The 21,585-nt window shown below is 42.1% G+C and overlaps 1 protein-coding gene across 5 annotated transcripts in view; it reads left to right on the top strand.

Moving 5' to 3' along the window:
• Window positions 1–21,585, top strand: part of SPECC1L (sperm antigen with calponin homology and coiled-coil domains 1 like) — a 111,953-nt gene that overhangs the window by 25,030 nt on the left and 65,338 nt on the right. For 2 of the 5 annotated variants that reach the window (XM_037067283.1, XM_037067284.1), the window contains 3 exons: window positions 7,213–7,366; window positions 12,326–13,959; window positions 15,178–15,385. In XM_037067283.1, the coding sequence (XP_036923178.1) occupies window positions 7,213–7,366; window positions 12,326–13,959; window positions 15,178–15,385 (1,996 nt within the window). Of the gene's footprint in view, window positions 1–1,356; window positions 1,464–1,818; window positions 1,848–7,212; window positions 7,367–12,325; window positions 13,960–15,177; window positions 15,386–21,585 lie in introns of those variants that run through there. The other 3 variants (XM_037067286.1, XM_037067285.1, XM_037067287.1) reach the window with 3 other exon arrangements.

The raw sequence follows: 21,585 nt of genomic DNA, 5'->3' as shown, positions 1-21,585 counted from the left end.
GACAGGGGGTTTTATCCCCCCACCCCACCCCTTCATGTGCCATAACTGTTACTCTTTTTCTGACAACTGATCTAGTATTAATTCTAGTTAAAATTGGGTGGCACTAATTTTCTTTACACCCCTTTAAAGGCTGGCATAGTTCTTGTCAGTATAGGATTGTGATTTGTTAGATCAGTGGTTTGCAGCCGGTGTGCTGTGCTGTGAGAATGTTTAAAACGTGCAGTACCCTACTGTTCAGTTCGGGGCACTGACCACTTTTCCCTTAGATTGTCAAATTAATTTTAAAAAGAGAGAGAACAGCCAGCACAACAATAGCCGTCCAGTGTGAATGAATCAAAATTATGCCTATTTTTGTCAGATTGGCAAACATATATTTTCTGGTGTGCTACAGAATTTTAGTAATTAGTTTTCGTGGGCCATGAGATGAAAAGGGTTGAAAATAGCTCTGTTAGGTCATGGGCTTTGGGAGCAGACAGGCACGGGTTTCCCATGTGCTTCATAGGGCCATGGTCAGGAGGAAATGAGGGGAATATATGAAAGTGGTTAGTGTATGTAGCATTTTTATTGGTTCACTCTAGAAACTTCTCATAGCCCAGGATTGACTCCTGAAAGCCAGTCTTCCTGGATGGGTGGTCTCCGAGTCTGTGTTGGTTTGGATGGCTCCAGGTCAAGTGTAATGTCATTGCACAGAGATTCGTGCATTCTATTCTTCCAGCCTTTCTCAGCCCAGAATTCATTTGTTTGTTCTTTGCTTGTTTGTTTTAGGGATGTGTGGTGTTTGGGTGGAAATTCTGACTTAATGAAGGAAACCTGGAGAGTGCTTCTGTTGGGGGGAACCCGAGCACTGCCTGGAACACGATCCATTTAAAAGCCTTTTGTCCATGCAGGGCTTTGATAGACTGAGGCTTAATTATTTTTAGAAGAACCTCCCAGGAACAGCTGGTGAGGGACTTCCTTATATGTGTTGAAAGATCTAGCAGGAAATGCTGGTTTTGCTGTTACAGGGTTGTCAAAACGGGGCCCAGACTCACTCCATGGGCTTGGAGATGCCCCCAGATTTTCTCCTTGCTGCTGCCTTGATGAGCTGCTGGTGTCAGCTGCGGCCTGAGGGACAGTACCAGGGGCAGACCTTCACCTGCCCCCGCTGGTCTGCGTCGCATCCTGAATTACGTCCTTCGTGGCCGTGCTGCCACTCTTCATGGGAGATAGCTGACATTCTCTGACCTAACTGGTTACTCAGTTTCTGGGGCTGTCTTTGGAGTGCAGTCCCTGCGTGACCTGTTATTTACGTGACTGGAAGAACAGGTTCAACCCTGGCTCTAGGTTTGCCCTCCTGCCTTGCTCCTGTTGTCTCCCTGTCACGGGCAGGCATTGTCTTTGAAGGCTGGAATGGAGTGTGCGCAGGAGGCGTGTCGGAGCTTCTTCGGCTTGGATCGGAGTTGCTCGTAGTTTGGTCTTGAACAGTGAGTACTCCTTGGTTGTAGAACAGGACGGTGCGCTTGCCGCGTGCCGGCACACACAGCTCTCCATGGCGATGGCGCTGCCGGGCCGGTTGGGCGAAGTTCTCTGCGTGTGTGTAGTGGGGGATGGGAGTCACAGAGGAGATGGAGCTGTTGGCGTGCTTAGGAGAAAAGACTCTTAAATAGAAATTGAAGTAAGAAGATGCAGAGGAAAGAAGGAAACTGATAACAGAAAAATTGAAAAAAACTAAAAAGACTTGGAGGCCCCCACACTTAAGTGTTATTTTATTTTTCTGAGTTTTCATATTTCACTGTGGTTCTCTAGCATGCAGACACCTGCCACAACGTGAACTCCTGTAACCGACGGAGCACTGATGGTTCAGCCAGGTGAATGAAGCATTTGGCTTTTCATTATTTAAACACCATGCACGTCTACTCGTCCTCTCATGGCGATGCCTGTATGTTATGTCTGTCACTGTGCAGTGTCCTCATGACACTTTTCATATAGTGCCAGGGTACGGGGATGTGTCTCTCTTTAACTGCTCTCATTTCAGTTACTGTTTGAGGATGGACCTAGTCGTGTGGTCTGGGAAAGGCTCCTCTGACCCAGAGCGCCTCACTGCCGTCCGGGCTTCACAGATGGTGAAATGAAACGCTGCTTCTGTTTCCAGTGAGCTCTGGGAAGTTGTTCCCGCTCTTGTCAGTAGCTATGACAACTGCCTTGGGGCCTTTGGAATGCTTAATTCTTTCTTATCACAGGCAGCAGAAAAGATTATTTTCTGTGTAGAAATGGTTTTCTACATGCCTCCACTTTGCAGGTCTCACGCAGTGCTCAGGTGTTTATGTTCATCCTGGTAGAAGTATTAAACTCGTTTATTGTACTGATGAGACTACTTTTTTCTAAAAATCGATAGGAATTCATAAGCTTCAGTTACTTCAGTTAGAATCTAAATAATTGATGAGTTTTTATGGTTGTTTATGATCATGCCTTTTTAGTATAAAATGAGTTAGCATTATGATTGAGTAATCCATATGTGAAACTCAAAAGGTGAAATTTTGAACTAATCTTGCATTTTGCGATGAAGATGCAGATTGTGAAACTTGAATTTTACCTTAGGAAGCATGTATACCTTGGTCGTAGTGTTTCGTTATTTGTGTCTGGAATGTTTTTACCAAATGGTCTGTATTTTATGTGTGTTATTAAAAAGTGGCTAAAAGTCTATTTCTTCATCAGTTCCATTTTTCTGGACTGCTGCTGATAGAGGATGTTTACCTGTGGGGAGTCACATGTATTTATAGAATGATAAAGCAAATATTAAAAGAAATAGGGATGAATTTCCATAAGCTTGCAGGTAGTTTCATGTAAAAGCCAAGTTGGAGGTGCAGAGTTGTTTTTGTCTTGTTCTCACTTTTTTGTCGAAGTATAATATATATCCAGCAAAGTTCACAAAGCCTCTGTGTTGAGCTTAGTGGATCAGCGCAAAGGGCACATACTCTGTAGCCACACCGGTCAGAGCAGAGCACACCTGCACCTCGGCGGCCTTGTTCCTTTCATGGAGGGGAGGACGTAAACCATTGGGGAGCTGGGGCGCACTCGCTGCTTCTGAGTGAATTGTGTCTGAGCCCTCTCGGTGATCAGAGATAGGAAACACACACACACTCATAATGTGCATAAGTGAGTCACCTTCTGTGTCTGCTGCTTTCCATAGATGCTAAAACCTCCAAGTTCCCACTGACACTTTCGATTCTGGTTAACACACGAGGTTCACAGTAATCTCTTCCAAAGCCTTGCTTTCATTATCTGTAATACAGTTACCTATGGTCTCAATCCTAGTGTGTATAGAAGATAGAGAGTTGTTGACCCCATACCCCTGCAAAGAACAAATCTACCATCTAGTGTTCAATATTTACACTTTATTTGTCTTTAGCTTGGGAGTTTGGAGATTTATGGTCAGTGTTCTGTGTTCCAAAGGATGTTTTGGAACTACCCCCTCCCCGCCATTGACGGTTTTGTCATGCATTTGAAATGCAGTGGGGTCCATTTGCTCCTGTTACGTTTACTTTTAGGGTTCCCTGCCCTTGCTTATTCTGTTTGTTTGCATGTTTGTTCATCTCTTTAGAGCATGTGAGACCCTACGTGGTTCTGTATGTCAGAACCGTATGAGGAGGCGTGTCAGAGAAGTGCCCTTCTCCCCCCACTGCTCCTTCTTACTCTTTCTGCACCCTTTACTCTTTTTCCTGTGGTTTTTTTTTTTTTTGGCATAAATGAGCAGATACATGTATATCTTTTATTTCCTCATTCTAACATAAAAGTTGACAGAATTAGATATACTTTCACATTTTGCTTTTTTTTCACTTAATGTGTTCTAGCAGTGTTTCCATACCAGTTTATAGCAGTCTTGCTCATTCTTTTATTTATAGATTTTTTTTATTGGGGTGACATTCTTTTTTATATAGATGCTTAATGCTTGATTGTATGGATGTGCTATAGTTGATTCAGCTACTTTCATATACAAAGGCATTTTACAGGACAGTACTTTGCAGTCCCAAACAATACTGCAGTGAGTAACCGCACACATGTGTATTTTTGTATTACTGGAGGTGTGCCTTCAGGGTAAGTTCCTGGAAGTGGGATCTCTGGGTAAAAGGTAAGTACGTATATAGGTCTGGTAGATATTGCCAGATTCCCAAAGATAAGGCTTATTTGTGTCAAGTTGCATTCTTACCAGCAACTTACAGCCATATTCTTCTCCAAGGAATTTTTATTTGGAGGGTGTCTGTTTCCCCATATTCTCAAAGGAATGAATATGTTATACTTTTCCATTTTTGTCAGTCTGTTAGGTTAGAAGTGGTATCTTAATGTTTACGTTTCCCCTGTTGTTAATTAGACTGATCATCTTTGTGTGTGTGCGAGAATTGATTATATGTTGTCTGTTTTGTTCACTTTTCTGTGTGGTTTTTGGTCTTTTTTTCCCCTTGATTTTTAAGAGGTCTTTGTATACTTGGAATAGCCCTTTATCTGTGAGAGATTGTACATATACTCCTCCCAGTTTCTGTTTCTCGTACTCTCTTTCTCTTTCTCTTTCTCTTTCTCTTGGAATCTCTCTCTCTTTCTCTTTCTGTATAACGCATATATATATGTATAATGTTTTATTTTGCTTATGATTTTTTTGGCCATGCAAAAGTGAAAAAAACATTTTTTAGACTTTAATTTTCATTTAATCAAATTTATTAGTCTTTTGCTTTATGATTGAGACTTTTGAATCCTAGCCCTTGGGATTTTTGAAAAATTTATTCGTGACAGAGAGACATCAATTTGTTGTTCCTCTTATTGGTACATTCATGGGTTGATTCTTGTGTGTGCCCTGACTGGGGATCAAACCCTCAACCTTGGCGTATCAGAATGATACTCTAACAAATAAGCTACCCAGCCAGACGGTATTTGTATTTGAAATGGGATGAAATAGGGCTCATTTTTATTTTTCTTTGTGAATAAACAACTGACTTAGCACTACTTCGTGAAAAACCTATTTATTTTTCTATACTGCTTCTTTGGTCATCAGTCAAGTGTCTGTGCGGTTCCTTCCTGGATTCGATGCTGTTCCACTGGCTTATTCGTGTTCCAGTGCTGTACTTTGTCAGTTGTTTTGATATTTGTCGTAGTTTCTCACGTGGTCTTCTGATTTATGTTTAACTCTGCCATTACCCAAAGACTGAACGTAACTGGAGGAGTGTGGCAAGCCACTTTTCACATGACGCTGTAGGGTGGTTTGTAGATGTGATTATTATGAAAGTTAAGAATATGTAACTTTGCCCTAGCCGGTTGGCTCAGTTGGTTGGAGCGTCATCACGTGCACCGGAAGGGTTGCCGGTTCCATCCCTGGGTGCTTACCTAGGTTGTGGGTTTGGTCCCTGGCCGGGGTGTGTACGGGAGACAGCCACTCGACGTTTCTCTCTCACTTTCTCTCTTCCCCTTTCCCCTGTTTCTCTCTCTCTCTAAAAATTAATAAATATATCTGGTGAGGATTAAATTAAAAAAGAATATTTGACTTTGGAGGAAGAAAAATTAGTTCAGAGGTCATTTTAACTTTTATTAACAGACTATAAAAGATAATTTGAAAATGTAAGAATATGGTGAGTTTATTTACTGACTAACAAGTTGACAGGAAGGGGGTGTAACTTTGGATTTACAGTTGTTTGGGCCTCATAGTTAATGACCAGTTTTATTAACGAAACTATTCTTAAGTAATATGAATAATCCTTAATAATTAACGTATATCTTTCTTCCTAGGTTATTGTATATAACCTAGATTTTTCATAACGTGACAACTCTATATTGCCAAAGCTTATTTCTGTTTAATATGTTTAAAATATGAAATCTTTTTCTGCCTCTTTTTAGTAAGACAGATTGACCTGCCTAATGATACTACTACGTAATAATCTTCACATATGAATGAAATAATAGAATGTACTCCATATAGGACCACTGACATGTAGAAATAGGGGAGAGTTTAGAAATTATTTTTATAGATGAACCATTTAAATTTATGGAAATTAACTTATTATGGTTATCTAAGGGTAAAAAAGGTTCCAGATAGGAAACAACATAAATTAGTTGACTAACTGTGCCTTTACCTTAGTGACATAAAACCTTTTGTTTTTTTATTGAAGAGTAGTTTTTATTTTTTTCCAGTCGATCTTTAACTTTCTGTGTTCTCTCTCATTTCTAGGAGAAGTAAAAACAGGTTTCTTCAGAGTGTTTATTTTCTTTTTCTGTCTTTCTCTCTCTCTTTTGTTTTTTTGACTCCTCACCCAAGGACATGGTTATTGATTTTAGAGAGAGGAGCAGGGAGAGGGAGAGAACTAGTGGTGTGAGAGGGAAGCACTGATGTGGGAGAGAAACATCAGTAGCTGCCTTTCCTACATGGCCCTCTCAGGGCCTGAACCTGCAGCCTGGGCGTTGTGACCTGACTGGGAATCGAATCTGTGACCTTTTGGTTTGCTTGCAGGACAATTCTCCAACAAACTGAGCCACATTGGCCAGGGCTAGAGTACTTGTTTTCTTTGTGAAATGCTTGTACTTTTTTCTCGTCTTTATAAAATATAAATAAATAGTACAAATGGTTTTTCTCAAGTAGTGTGAAAATTTAGGCTAACCCTTCACTCTAACCATAATATATCTAATATTTGTTATGTATTACCTAGGCCTTTAAAAATCTTTTAATTTTGGCATAAATTAGAGTATTAAAAAATTAGATAAGGTAAGAAAAAATGGAGAATTTTTCTGATGCAGGTTATTCAATGAAGATTATTTCTGATTCTCAGTGATGTTTCTGTCTAGAAATTACAAGGTGGCATTTCCTGTGGCATAATGGGACTTTCCTGAGATAGCCCATGTGGCATCGCTCAAATGGTCGCTGTTTGGAAGTCATGTCCCATGAAGGAGTTACAAGGGGAGGGTATCTCCACTCTCTCTCATCCCTCAATGAGTCCGGCCCGTGTGGAAACACAGCAGGCTTCCATAAAACTTTTGATCATGTGTATGATTTCTGTATATTGAAAAGAAAGGTGATGGCTTGTCAACTAGTGGAGAAGTTCTGTTTCTGTAGCACAGTATGATGCACTGCTTGCCAAATGTAAGAAAGTCTTCATGAACTCTTGAACTCGCTGTAAGTCAAGAGCTTTGTTTATTCTCAAAATATTTAATCTTGCTTCATCTGGTCAATTTATTTTGATTTTCTGTTGCTTTCAGACCAAGAGCAGTGATGACCTTTTAGCCGGAATGGCTGGAGGGGCAGCAGTGACTAATGGTGTCAAGGGGAAGAAGAGCACCTGCCCTTCCGCAGCATCCTCGGCATCTGCCCCTGCCATGAGCACCGTGGAGAGCAAGGCCAAGGTCAGCACAGGTACGCGTGGCCTTCACTCTGAGAGTTAAACCACCTTTTTGTTGGACTAAGCAGAGGATAGAGGTATAGGGAATTCCATCAAATGAAAGGTATTTTCAAACCTGTGCAAAAGTGAACTAGTGGGCCTTTCAGCCCGTGTGCTCATCAGTCCTGTCAGCTGCCGGCGGGTCTTAGCTCCTCGACACCCACCTGTTTTCCTTTACGGTTGCAGGGTAAGTACCGGTGTCCGTCATTTCCTCCACAGGTACTTCCTTGTCTTTGAAATACAAAGATTGAAAAAATATGTGTAATCACAATACCATTATCAGTCCTTAAAATAATCATTCCTTTAATTGTAAATTATTCAGTAAGTTTAAATTTCCATCTAATAAATATTATAGATATATATTTTACTGTCTATTTGTTTGAATCAGGATTTATTTAAGATTCATATATAATAATTGGGGATTTGTTTCTCTTAAGTCTTTTTTTTAATGTATGGGCTTGCCCCCTTTTTTTCTTTCAATTTAATGTCTATAGAAACTCCTCATTTGACTGTAGAGTTTTCTGGGCTCTAGATTTTGTCATATCCTCATGATGTCCTTGGCTGTGTTCCTCTGTTCCCTCTGTTTACTTTAAATGTCACAATGCAGAGCCCTGATGGGACCGGTGGAGGTTCTTTTTCCCCAGGCTCCTTCGCGGACGGGGGCTGTCTCTCCGGGGGAGGCGCCTCGTTTCTGGTTGTCTCCTTCCACGACGTCAGCAGGTTTTGATGCTCAGTGCCTAGGTCCGTTCGTGCCGTTTCTGCTGTTCTTTTTTTGGTTCATAAGTAGCAGTTTGTTTTGAAATATGATGAGTCCATAAATGAACTCATCCTATATATAGTCCAAGGAGTAATGTTTTATATTTTACTTTTAAACTTACAGGAAAAAACCTAACACTTCTAATAAATATAAAATTGTGTGTTTGTAATAAAGCTTTGAAAGCAAATGGGCAAAAACCGTCAGACCGCCTACCGTCATTGTTGAGGCTGTTTGCCCTTCTTGTGCGTTGGCCCTTTCTGGCCTCTGTTGCCCTGCTGCCCTCCCTCCTCTTTGACCCTCTGCGTGTTCTCCTTCCTCCCCGGTCGTGCCCCACTGGTGATTGTAAGAGCAGGTAATGGTAGCGGAATGATTACCAGGAGGAGATATGCTTTATTTTGTCCTTCCCAGGCATTACTCCATTTTATCCTTACTGTAGCCCTGTGAGGTAGAGGCTGTTATTATCCTCATTTTTTTATCCTTGTCTAAGGATATTTTTTCATTGTTTGGGAGAGGGAGAGAGAGGGGCAGAAACAGATTGGTTGCCTCCATATGTACCCCGAGTAGGAATCAAACCCAAAACCTAGGTATGTGCCCTGCCCAGGAATCAGACCTGCAACCTTTCAGTTTATAGGATAATGCTCCAACCGACTGAACCACACCAGCCAGGGCCGTCCTCGTTTTAGAGACTAGAAAATTATGCGTAGAAAGCTCAGGTATCCATCCCAAGGCCGTGCATTCATTTGCTCAGTTAATATTGGGTGCTTATTTTGTACCAGGCCACAAAGCTGGGGCTACCGCCACATTTAACGTTCCAGTTTGTGTGGTAAGAAAGAAATGAAATACTCTGTTGTGTGGTTAAAAGGCAATTGAATACTCTAGTACTATCTGCATCTCCTCCTGTTTTCAGCTTTTAAATTTGTTGAGAGAGATCCCACATATTTGTGCACGTGGCTCCCCGCCGACCAGTGCCACCTGCCCTAACACAGCTAAACTCGGTCATAACCCCCCGAACCAGGATTAGTTTGCTGGGGCTGTCACAGGCTGGGTGGCTTAACCACCAGAAATTTGACTTCTCACTGTTCTGAGGGCTGGAAGTCTTCGATCAGGGTGTCAGCAGATTTGATTTCTTCTGAAGCCTCCCCTGGCTTGCAGATGGCCGCCTTCTCATTGTCCTTACATGGTCATCTGTCTGAATCTGTGTCCTAATTGCTTCATCTTATAAGGACACCAGTCGTATTGTATTAGGGCTTACCCTAACAGCCCTATGTTAAAGAAATTACCTTTTCCAGTTAATCACTCTGGCTCCAAGTACAGTCACACTGTGAGGTACTGGGGGTGAGGGCTTCAGTGTGTGAATTTGGGGGACACAGTACAGCTTATAACAACACCCGTGATTCCCCGGTTCACTCACTCTGTGTTTACTTGCTCCTGACAAGTTCCCCAAACCCACACGCTTGTCTGTACCTCAGCGCCTTCCATCGCTTACTCGTCACAGTCGTCCCCGAAGGGGAGCTTTCTTCTTCTGTGTTCTGTCTCCTCTCTTCCTGTTTCTTTACATCCCCTTTCCTTTGGGCACATCATCGTCTCTTTTCTTCATTACTGGCTTGTTCTTTTCTGCTCCTTATTCGTGCACAGATCTTTCTCGGCGTAGCTTTTGGTTTAGTGAGGATAATGGTGTGAGTTACAGGAATGAGGAGGGGAACCAGTATTGGGGAACGTATTACACTGGTCCTTGTCCTCTTCGGCCTCCGTTCGCAGTTGTTGCTCCCAGTCCTGGGACCTGTGCCTCTGACGTCTGTCGCTGATGTGTTGTCTCTTCTGTGTTTGCAGAGATCTAGGTCTCACTCCTGCGTGTGGGACTTGACTTCACTGTGCTGCCTGCTCGTGTCCTCCTCATTGCTCTTCCTTCTTCCTCCTTCCTTGTGTGTTCCACTTGGCATCTTCTAGATGAATTTCCATAAAAAGGCTCTTTCCTTATGTTTCTTCCTTGCTCAGGAACATTTGTTGACATCTGTCACTGAATTCTCCATCACATTCAGAGCTATGTCAGGGTCTGGCACAAATAACGCCCCCTTTTCTTTATTATAAACTCTTTTGTTACAAAATCATAAGCATATAATTCTGTAACATAACAATATCACACTGAAGCACACTATGTGACATTTTATGTGAAGTGTACGAAGTAAAACTAAAATAAATTATTACCCTACCAACCACACTCAAGCAGGCGTTACTTCTGCCGGAACCTGTAGAAATCTCTTGCCCCTTTTGTTAACCGTGCGGCCTTACTCTGCCTTTTCCTTGTGGCCGGCCGCAGTTCCCCTCCCTCCACTGCACCTGAGACCTGGCGCAGTTACCGTCTTCTTACATCATGTAGGTCTTCTGTTCCTTGTTACTTCTGCAGCCTGCCACCTGCCACGTGAAGAACCAATAGGTTCTCTAAAAACACTCATTGATTAGGTCTAGATATTATTTCAAAGTAAAAAATATTCTAATTGTTTTGTGTTTATGGGTATTTAAACATATTCCTGTTACTTTTATATTAAACAATAGGTCATGTCAATTATTTTCACAGGTTTAAAATTTTAGCAGCTAAGTACCAGTGTCATTTGTGTGGCATATTTGATTCATGTGTCATTATTTAGCATTAATGCATCATTATTTTCTGACCTTTAGAGACACAGTAGAGCAGTGGTCCCCAACTTCTTTGGCACCAGAGACTGGTTTTTGGAGGACAGTTTTCCCACAGAAAAACTGTGGAAGGGGGAGACAGGAGGCAGGCTCAGATGGTAATGCCGGTGAAGCTTACCACTCACCGCCCGCTGTGTGGCCCCGTTGCTGACAGGCCAGGGACCGGCATGGGTGCACTGCCCGGGGGTTGGGGACCCCTGCAGCAGAGCGTACTGGTGAAGTTGCAGATCCTGGAGCCAGGTTGCCTGGGTTTGAATGCCGCCTCACCTGTTTATTACCTGTGGGATGTTGGCAAATTATTCATATCTGTGTGACCTTCCTCTGTAAAACGAGATGATATAGATATAGATATAGTACCTACCTTAGAGTTTTGTGAGGCCCCTATAAATTTATGTGTAGGGTGGTGCACACATGTGTATGTGTAAGCGCTGATGACGTGTTAGCTATTATTGTTATTTATGTGGCATTCTTTAATGTGAACATTTTTTAAAGATTTTACTTATTTTATTTTTTGACAGATGGGAAGGGAAGGAGAAAGAGAGGGAGAGAAACAGTGATGTGTGGTTGCCTCTCATGCAGCCCCTACTGGGGACCTGGCCTGCAGTCTAGGAATGTGCCCTGACTGGCAATTGAATCTGTAGACCCTCTGGGTCGCAGGCCAGCACTCAGTCCACTGAGCCACACCAGCCAGGGTAATATGAACATTTTTGGCATTTATTTTGATGACATTTTTTGTGTTTACTGTAGGTAGTTTAGATGTTTGGGTTTTCTGGAGGCTGCCTTTTCCTTTTTGCTCTTCTGTGATCTTTCTCTCCCATCTGTCTCTACAGTTAATTTGCTACCCGACTGGCTAACCCTAGGGTCATCTTTATCCAGCTTGCTTTAGGATATTATGTCCCTGGCTACCTGTTTAAAGACTGTTTAAGATTCAGCCCTGGCTGATGTGGCTCAGTAGGTTGAATTCCAGCCTGTGAACCAAAGGGTCACTGGTTCAATTCCTAGTAAAGGCACATACCTAGGTTGTAGTCCAGATCCCTAGTAGGGGGTACACAAGAGGCAACCACACATTGATGTTTCTCTCCCTCTCTTTCTCCCTCCCTTTCCTCTCTAAAATTAAATAAATAAAATCTTTTTTTAAAAAAATCCTGTTAAGGATTCGAATTAATGTGTATAACCTTTTCTTTTAATTTAACAGCTATATTGAGATATATCATTTACATTTTATAAAATTCATCCTTTTAAAGTGTACAATTCAGTGTATAACTTCTTTTTCATTGGTAGTTAAAAGGTGAATGATCTTCTAGTTCTGAAGGAATCAAGTTTCACAGTAACCAGGCTCTAAGGCAAGATTAATGTAGGTTAAAGTCAATGTAGATCTCTAGATTTTAATCTCGTTAGACCTGGGCATGTCTGTTGGGTTTTCTGTTTGTTTGTTTTTTGCTTTAACTAATATTTTTGCTTTAAATTCTTTGTTTTAAACACGTAGGCACAAGTTCTTCAACCAAGCGGAGCACTTCCACAGGTAATAAAGAATCCAGTTCTACTAGAGAAAGATTACGTGAACGTACCCGGCTAAACCAGAGCAAAAAACTACCTTCTGCAGGTCAGGGAGCTAATGACGCGGCACTGGCTAAACGTTCCCGCAGCCGCACTGCTACGGAATGTGACGTGCGCATGAGCAAGTCTAAGTCAGACAATCAGATCAGTGACAAAGCTGCTCTGGAAGCCAAGGTGAAAGATCTTCTCACGCTGGCCCGAACCAAAGACGTGGAAATTTTACATTTGAGAAATGAACTCCGAGACATGCGTGCTCAACTGGGCATTAATGAGGATCATTCCGAGGGGGATGAAAAATCTGAGGAGAAGGAAGCCATTATTGCTCACCAGCCAACTGACGTTGAGTCCACTTTATTGCAGTTACAGGAACAGAACACTGCCATCCGTGAGGAACTCAACCAGCTGAAGAATGAAAACAGAATGTTAAAGGACAGGTTGAACGCACTGGGCTTTTCCCTGGAGCAGAGGTTAGACAATTCTGAAAAACTGTTTGGCTATCAGTCCCTGAGCCCAGAAATCACCCCTGGGAACCAGAGCGACGGAGGAGGGACTGTGACTTCCTCCGTGGAGGGCTCTGCCCCGGGGTCAGTGGAGGATCTTCTGAGCCAGGATGAGAACACCCTGATGGACCATCAGCACAGTAACTCTATGGACAACTTAGACAGCGAGTGCAGTGAGGTGTACCAGCCCCTCACGTCGAGCGATGACGCCCTCGACGCGCCGTCGTCCTCAGAGTCGGAAGGCGTTCCAAGCACAGAGCGCTCCCGGAAGGGGAGCAGCGGGAATGCCAGCGAGGTGTCCGTTGCTTGCTTGACGGAACGGATACACCAGATGGAGGAGAACCAGCACAGCACAAGTGAGGAACTTCAGGCAACCCTGCAAGAGCTAGCCGATCTCCAGCAGATTACCCAGGAGCTGAATAGTGAGAATGAAAGGCTGGGAGAGGAGAAGGTTATTCTCATGGAGTCTCTCTGTCAGCAAAGTGATAAGTTGGAGCACTTTAGCCGACAAATCGAATATTTCCGCTCCCTTCTAGATGAGCACCACATTTCTTACGTCATAGATGAAGATGTAAAAAGTGGACGCTATATGGAATTAGAACAACGCTACATGGATCTTGCTGAGAATGCCCGTTTTGAGCGAGAGCAGCTCCTTGGTGTCCAGCAGCATCTAAGTAATACTTTGAAGATGGCAGAACAAGACAATAAGGAAGCTCAAGAAATGATAGGGGCGCTCAAAGAACGTAATCACCATATGGAGCGAATTATTGAGTCTGAGCAGAAGGGTAAAGCGGCCTTGGCAGCCACACTGGAGGAGTACAAAGCCACAGTGGCCAGTGACCAGATCGAGATGAACCGCCTGAAGGCCCAGCTGGAGAATGAAAAGCAGAAAGTGGCGGAGCTGTACTCCATCCATAACTCTGGAGACAAATCCGATATTCAGGATCTCCTGGAGAGCGTCAGGCTAGACAAAGAAAAAGCAGAGACTTTGGCAAGCAGCCTTCAGGAAGACCTGGCTCATACCCGAAACGATGCCAATCGATTGCAGGATGCCATTGCAAAGGTACTGTTTAAGTAGATAGAATGTTCTGGATCAGCACCAAGCAGTTGTGGTGCACAGCTGCTTACTGAGGGCCAGTGTTAGCTGATAATTTTAAAGCTTGAGGATGATTTTCTTTTATTGGAGTAGAGGAAAAAGTATTCTCATAATATCACTTCCACTCGCCTGCATTTTGTTATTACTGTTTTCCTGCCTGTGAGAGGGTGGGGCTAGAGTTTGAACTAACAACAGAATTTGTCCCTGGTTCTGGGTGCACCCAGGGGAGCGTGTCATGCGGTTTTACGTCCTTATTTCTAATGTATTTGGCATAACAAGGATGGAGACCCATTATGCCAGGCGCTGTCTGCCACTTTCTATTCTCTTGTGATTGTAGGTTTTCAAATAGAACTCTGTTGTGAGTTAAAAATATATTTTTGGAATATGGAGGCTGTGGTTTTTCTTAGCAGCTTATGGTTTGTTGAGGTGGGGACCTTGGAGATCATTAGTCCAGCCCCCTTGTTTTACGTGCAGCATAATTGTGAGGACCCGGAACTGCTCCCCGGAGCTGCTGGCGGTCTGGCCGGGGCTCTGTGCCCCATGTGACTGCTGCTGTAGTGTTTACTGCATGAGGTAGCTGACTAACCTATCTCACATTTTGTTTCCTTTTTTAGTTCAATCATTTTTTTTAAGTAAGAGATATTAGTGTGTCTTTGGCCAAAGTTTGAGTAAGACTGACCTTACTTTTTTTAGTGATGATTTTTAGATATACAATTTAGATGTGTTAATTGTTGGGAGTACATGTGTGTGTTAGGGGCACTATGAACCAGTACTTTTGCAATGACAATATTTGAGATTTTTTTGTTTCCATTATTAATTTGGTGCTGAAACTGTCACAAATGGGACCTTGTTTTTATGGGAGAGCGTGTTAATCATTAGTCAAATGCATGCCTTCAGTCCAAACTTCGGAGGAGGGAAAATTTCCAAAATTTCATCCTAAATAGTCTAGTTAAATTCAGTGATTCATCAATATAAGTTCAGTCAGTGATGTAGTGACAAATTATGCTATTATATTACATAAAGTTCTGCTTTAGGGTGCTTTTTCATGCTTTTAAAAAATTATTATGCAGGTGTTTTAGTTCATGAAGAGCAACTCACACTCAGCTTCAATTTGAAACCTCAGTTCTAGAATTTCTTTCAAAGCAGCTCTTAACTTTTCTAATCTGCACCGTCTGTTCCGTGTAGGTAGAAGATGAATACAGAGCCTTCCAAGAAGAAGCTAAAAAACAAATAGAAGATTTGAACATGACATTAGAAAAATTAAGAGCAGAGCTGGAGGAAAAAGAGACAGAAAGGAGCGACATGAAAGAAACCATTTTTGAACTTGAAGATGAAGTAGAACAGCATCGAGCCGTGAAACTTCATGACAACCTCATTATTTCTGATTTAGAGAGTAAGTGATGGGGGCACATTTCATCCCTTTTTTGCCCTACCCATTTTAACATGTGGAAGTAGTTTACATTCAATAATAAAATAAAAACTATTGATTCTGACTGCAGCCGTTCAAAGGCAGAGGCTAGCAGAAACACACTTGTGGTCAAGTGCAGTCCACACGGTTGGTAGTCCTCAGACTGCTGCACTTCGTGTCCTAAAGAACTGTTAAGTGGGAGCATTATTGTAAAATTGCTTAATTATGGAAAATTATTTAAGTGAAAAGCTAATGGGGTCATTATTTTTTAGATCTTAGGAGAAACTATTTATTGTCTACTTCTAGTGGTTGCAAGTGTACTGAGACAAAAAGTATTGATCCTTCATAGTCTTGTGCCTAAGGCCCAGGTTTTTATTTGTTTATTTGTCTGATTTTCCTCCCTTCGTTGGGGATTTTATAGTATGGTGGAATTGAGACTTTGATTTTAAGTTACTTTACTTTTTAAAATAAAAGTTTTTAAAAGTATTTTGTAGTTATATCAGATGTATAAAAAAATTGCCAAAATTATACAGAGCACTTCTGTGAGAAAATTTAATGAGGAACAGAAATATACATGATCTTAAAATGCCTTCCCACAGACTATTGATTGTGTTGCAAGCGAGAAAAAGGAAACACAGTACAGTGGGAACATCCAGCCCCAGTGTGACAGGGTGGTCACGTAAGTGACAGAGGCACATAGATAGATAGTGGCCATAGCATCAGTTCGGCTGTATGCTGGCTGAGGCATGACTTGAATTAATCATAAAGAAACATTAAAGGGACAATGAGACCTGTTCTGCTAAAAACACAGGAGTGGGTGGTGCCATATTGCTAAAAGTTGCCAGTATCATAAAGGACAAAGACTAGGAAAAGTTCTAGATTAAGGGAGGCTAAGGAGACAGGACAGTTAAATGCAGTACCTTTGTCTTGACTGGGTCCAGGGCTGTAGGGGGGAAATGCTGAAGTGGACAGTATGACTGGATTGGAGTGGGGTTGGTAGACTATCATATGTCAGCGTAAGCTGATGAAGTTGGTAACTGTAGTGTGCTTATGTAAGAGGATGTCCTTATTCTTGGGAACCACACACTAAATATTCGGAGGTAAAGGGCCATGATGTACAATATATCCTTAAAGGTTCAGAAAAACATTAAGGCTAGGTAGATCTGATAGATAGGTAGGTAGATAGATACATACAGATAGCAAGAGAAGATAGCAGATAATCAGACAAATGGGTAAACTTAACAATAGACAAATCTGAATAAAAGAGTATATGGGTGTTCTTTGTACCATTTTTGCAAGTTTGAAATTTCCAAATAATGTATTTATGTACTCTTCATTCAGATTCCTCAAATGTGAACAAATTTTAAGTTGTATACACTTTAACGACACCCAGGTGGGGACAAGGAGAATGGGAGTGACATTTGGGGGGAATGCATTGGTTAAAGCTTTTTAAACTTTCGGTTCATGATGCTGCTCCTATGAGCTCTAGCCTCGACTGACCGAGGGTAGTAGGCAGATTCATCGCTGAGCCAGATCGCTCGTGCTGTGAGTGCAGAGGGTTTAAGCTAACCAGGCGACAGGGGCCATTTGCAGGAGCCCCACACAGTCTTAGGGCGGTTCTGAGCTCTAGCTCGTTGACGCAGAATCTGCAGACGGACCCCAGGGTTATTTGGAACGCTCTGAAGTCTCTGGACACTAAGTCAGTGATAATCATAGAGATAACCTTTCCCTAAAGTTTTAAAAAATGTTTATTTTAACATACCTAGTTTTTATTTCATTATTTCTCAGCTGAGAGGATTTATCTAATTTTACTTTCTAAATGTAAGAGGTTCTAAAGTTCCTCAGATTAACTCGGAAGCTCAATGCGTTTTTGGATTTAGTACTGATAATACAGCCTTCTGTCTCATAAGACTTTTGATCTGAGTGTGGAAAGGGTGGCCCCTTGTGGTAATTGCTAAAAAAAAAGTTAGATGTTAAGGGATCCTGGGCAGAAATTTATAAATCATTGACAGAATACAATTACAATAACTTTATGTGGATGTTAATTATAAAATGGCTGAAAACTGAGTAAATTTTTAGCTATATAGCTTTTCTCCCCAATTTTTTCAAACAGAAAGTTCAAATATTCAGAAATACTGTAAGAATGGTATAGTTAGCACCCATTGCCTAGGTGTAACAATTAATACCCCATGTTCAAATCTTTAATTTTTTTTCATAAGAAGAAGTATCCTAACAAGTTTAATGCATTACATTAGTTGTTATGTCTCAGTAGTTTCAGGGGAGTTACGAACTTTTCCTAGAGAATTCTAGCATTGGGTTGATGCTAATCAGTGCTTGGTGTGATGGACTTGGTGACAAGGAGCACTGTTACCGAGGAACCGAGACCTTCCATCAGACGCCTCTGCAGCCATCACTGTAGTCAAGTGTCGGAGCCTTCCTCCCCCCCAAAGAAACCCTGTCTGGTCATAGTCCTTCCTCAGGTATTTCAAAGTGATCCTGACTTAGGCATTAGTGTACACTTGTTAAACTGCGCTCAGAACATAGAGGGAGATATGCTTGTAATGAAAAAAATCTCAGCCCAGAAGTAAAAACTGTAAAAAAAAAACCTAGTAGGTATTCTAGAACTGAAAAATTTATTGAATCACTTAAACAGCAAATTAGACATGTAGCAGAGCCAGTGAACTTGAAGGTCAATCAGGAGAAGTTACTCATTCTGAAGGGCAGAGAGAAGAAAGGTTGAATAAGAAAACCGAGTAGAGCACCGGTGATTTGTGAGGTTGGAGCCCCAGGTCGCCTCCCAGGTGGCACCAGGGCCATGCTGCTCAGACCTGGCCTGCAGTGCTTTTCACCAGTGCTTGGATTTAGCACCTAAGCTGGAAAGATCTGATGTAAAAACTTAATAAATACTGTTAAAACTTCTAGTTCAAGACGGTGACCTGAATTTACATATATATGAGTATTTCCACTACTTCCCAAAGTCTTAGTGGTACAGCAGGACAAGTATAAACATTACAATGAACCTAAAGCAAAGATAGAAAATGCGAATGTTCTGCCCTGGCCATTGTGGCTCAGCTGGTTGGAGTGTTGTTCTGTAGACTGAAAGGTTGTGGGTTCGATTCCTGGTCAGGGTATATACTCATTTGCAAGTTCGATTCCCAGTTGGGGTGCTTATGTGAGGCAACTGATCAATGTTTCTCTCCCCCTTTTCTCCCTGTCTCTAAAAGCATGAGGGAGGGAGGAAGGGAGGGAGGGAAATGGGAAAGGCCCCATCAATAGACCAATAATTGTGAGTAATTTCTGGTATATAAAGCAGGTGAAATTTGGGATATGGAGAAATCAAACAATAGAAAAACCTGAGGTCCAGGAAAACACTGAAGCTCTGAGTAGACCTGTTTCCAACAAGACTTTGGGGGCTGGTGGGACTAAAACCTGCACCTCAGGATTGTAAGGACTGGCACCTGTGGCAGTTCTGGGTCGTGGTGTGAACGATGGCCTTGTGCCGCACTCTCCTCTGTAGGTGCTGGCTGTGGCGTTCGCCCCTGACTGCTACTGGGCTCGCACTCTTCTTATTAAGGGGGAGGGTGTGGTTCCGGGGCTCCTGGCATGACTTTAATGTTGGGAAGAGAAGTGAAGGCACGTGGAAAGTGAACAGAGGATGCCTTGTCCTCTTGGAGAGAAGACCACATACAGGGAAAGGCAGTTTGTCCCAGCAGGGAAACAGATGCACACACGCACACACCTGTCCCTCGGTTAAAGCTGTACATGACCTCTTGGGTGTCCAGAGAGGAGCCCCCTGCAGGTCTGTTTCACCAGCAGAGCCTTTAACCAGGCATCGTACTGAGTGGGGAGGCCTGGGCCTGGAACGATGACTCCCATGGTGCTGAGAAATATGCAGGAGTCACGAGTGTTATTCTTGCTCTTTATAAGTAAGAAAGACAAACCAGGACTTAACTACACATGTAAATATCTTTGAGCCCTGGCTGGTGTAGCTCAGTGGATTGAGCGCGGGCCTGCGAACCACACGATCGCGGTTTGATTCCCAGTCAGGGCACATGCCTGGGTTGCAGGCCAGTTCCCAGCAGGGGACTCATGAGAGGCAACCACACATTGATATTTCTCTCCTTCTTTCCTTCCCTTCCCCTCTAAAGATAAATAAATAAAATCTTTAAAAAAAAAGAGAAAGAGACATGACTTTTTAAAAAAATATATCTTTGAAAGGCTTAAAAGAGAAATAGGACAAAGAAGCAGCTCCATTAAGCCCCCCCCCCAAAAAATGAAATTAATGACTTCGCTACCAACCCAGCAAACCAGAGCTCCCTGGTGTCGAGAATTGTGGCACCAACAAAACCTGAGGTCTGGCTCAGTCTGTCAGTGACTTTTCCAACCACGTACTGTTCGCATAGTGATGACCTGTGCACGCCTGCAGTTATGGACAGCTTATCTATGCAGCCCTTGCACTTTTATTGAAACACTAGTGACAGAGGTGAGCAAGGGTGACTTGAGATTAGAGAGGGAGCAGAAGGAAGCAGTTGTATAATTCTGTGATGGGAGAAGCCTTAAAGGCAGAATACTGGGAAGCTGTAAAGGAAAAAAGTCTCATATTTGATTATGTGTAATTGAAATTTCTAATTTAGCAGAAGTACCATAAATAAATGACATTGGGAGAAGTTTTGCAACATAATCAAATATATAATAGAGATTCCTTACCTCACTCAATAAGGCTAGGCTAATCCATTAGCTAAATAAACTATATGAACAGATAAATCCAAAAAAGACTCAAAAAAGATGCCTTGAGCCCTGATTGGTACGATTACTTGGTTGGAGCATTGTCTCATAAACCAAAAGGTTGTGGGTTCGATTCTCAGTTAGGGCACATAGGCTGCAAGTTTGATTCCCAGCCAGGGCGCATTCTAGGTGTGATTGCAGCTGGTCAACGTTTCTCTCTTTCATGGATGTCTCTCCCCCACCCTCTTTCCTTCCTCCTTCCCCCTCCCCCTCCCTTACTTCCCCTTTCACTAAAATCAATAAGCATGTCCTTGGGTGAAGATTTTTAAAAATAGATGCTTAACTTCACTAAAAGCAAAGAAACTCAAAGTAAAACAAGATGCCAATTTTTTTTTTTTACTTAGCAGGTATGACAAATTAAAAGGATTAGTAATGAGTAAGACAGGAAAAGTGGGTGTTCTCACACTTTTGGAAGGAGCATAGATTGCTGCAGCTTTTTGGAGTATTGATCAAAAATTTAAGGCTGATTTAGAAATCCACTTACAGAAATCTCCTCAGAACCATTCTTACAAGTTTGCAAATGTGTACTTAGATGTGGATGCTTGTTGCAGAATGGCTGGTTACCACAAACACTTGGAGACTGCCATACTTTCAGAAGTCGAGATCTAGGTGATAAACCCATGTGCACAGTGCGTCCCACTGTGGCTGCCATTCTCACCAGCGAGGGCGAGGCAGGCGGGTCTGTGAATACAGGCACAGAGGAGTGTCACAGATGAAAAAAGCAGGTCACTGGGCCATGCGTCATGTTACTTCTGGAGTGAAAAACTATGAGTGCTTTAAATGTGACATTATACTGGTAGTGAGGCAAAACGGTATCCCTTAAATACTGGTTCCACTGTATTCTGTATGGTAAATTCTGTAACTTGGTGATTTCTCAAGAAAATTCTGCATTCTTGAGCTAGACACCTTCTACTGGATTGACTTGGATCTTGCTGATAGTTTTGAATGGTCCCTCATCACTTCTCCACTTGTAGAAATGTATCTCCAAGTAATATCTGAACAATTGTGTAAAGGCTGTCATGATGTTATTAACAAAAATTAGAACCATTCTAACTTCATTAATAGGAAGTTGCTAAAGCAAATCACTGTATATCCAGTTGGTGGGATTCTAACATGACCATCAAGATGGTGCTGCATATCTGTGTTCATTGGTAAAGGTGTCCATACTCTATGGCTAAGTAGGAAGGCTTTTGAAGTGGTACAATAATATAATCCTCTTTTTCTTTAAAAAAAAATGCAAACACATAGGAAGTCTGAAAGGATATATGCCAAATGCAAATTGTGGGCAGTCTACTCTTGTTACGTTTCTGCTTGTGAGCATGCATTACTTTCAGAATTAAGGGGGGAAAGTTATATCCACTTTTTTCCCCAGAAAAATAAAAAAGTATAAAATTAAAATT

The sequence above is a fragment of the Sturnira hondurensis genome, unplaced genomic scaffold (assembly GCF_014824575.4).
Source record: "Sturnira hondurensis isolate 20B ecotype Veracruz unplaced genomic scaffold, ASM1482457v3 Scaffold0017254, whole genome shotgun sequence".
Classification (NCBI taxonomy): domain Eukaryota; kingdom Metazoa; phylum Chordata; class Mammalia; order Chiroptera; family Phyllostomidae; genus Sturnira; species Sturnira hondurensis.
This window is presented reverse-complemented; position numbering and strand designations above follow the sequence as displayed.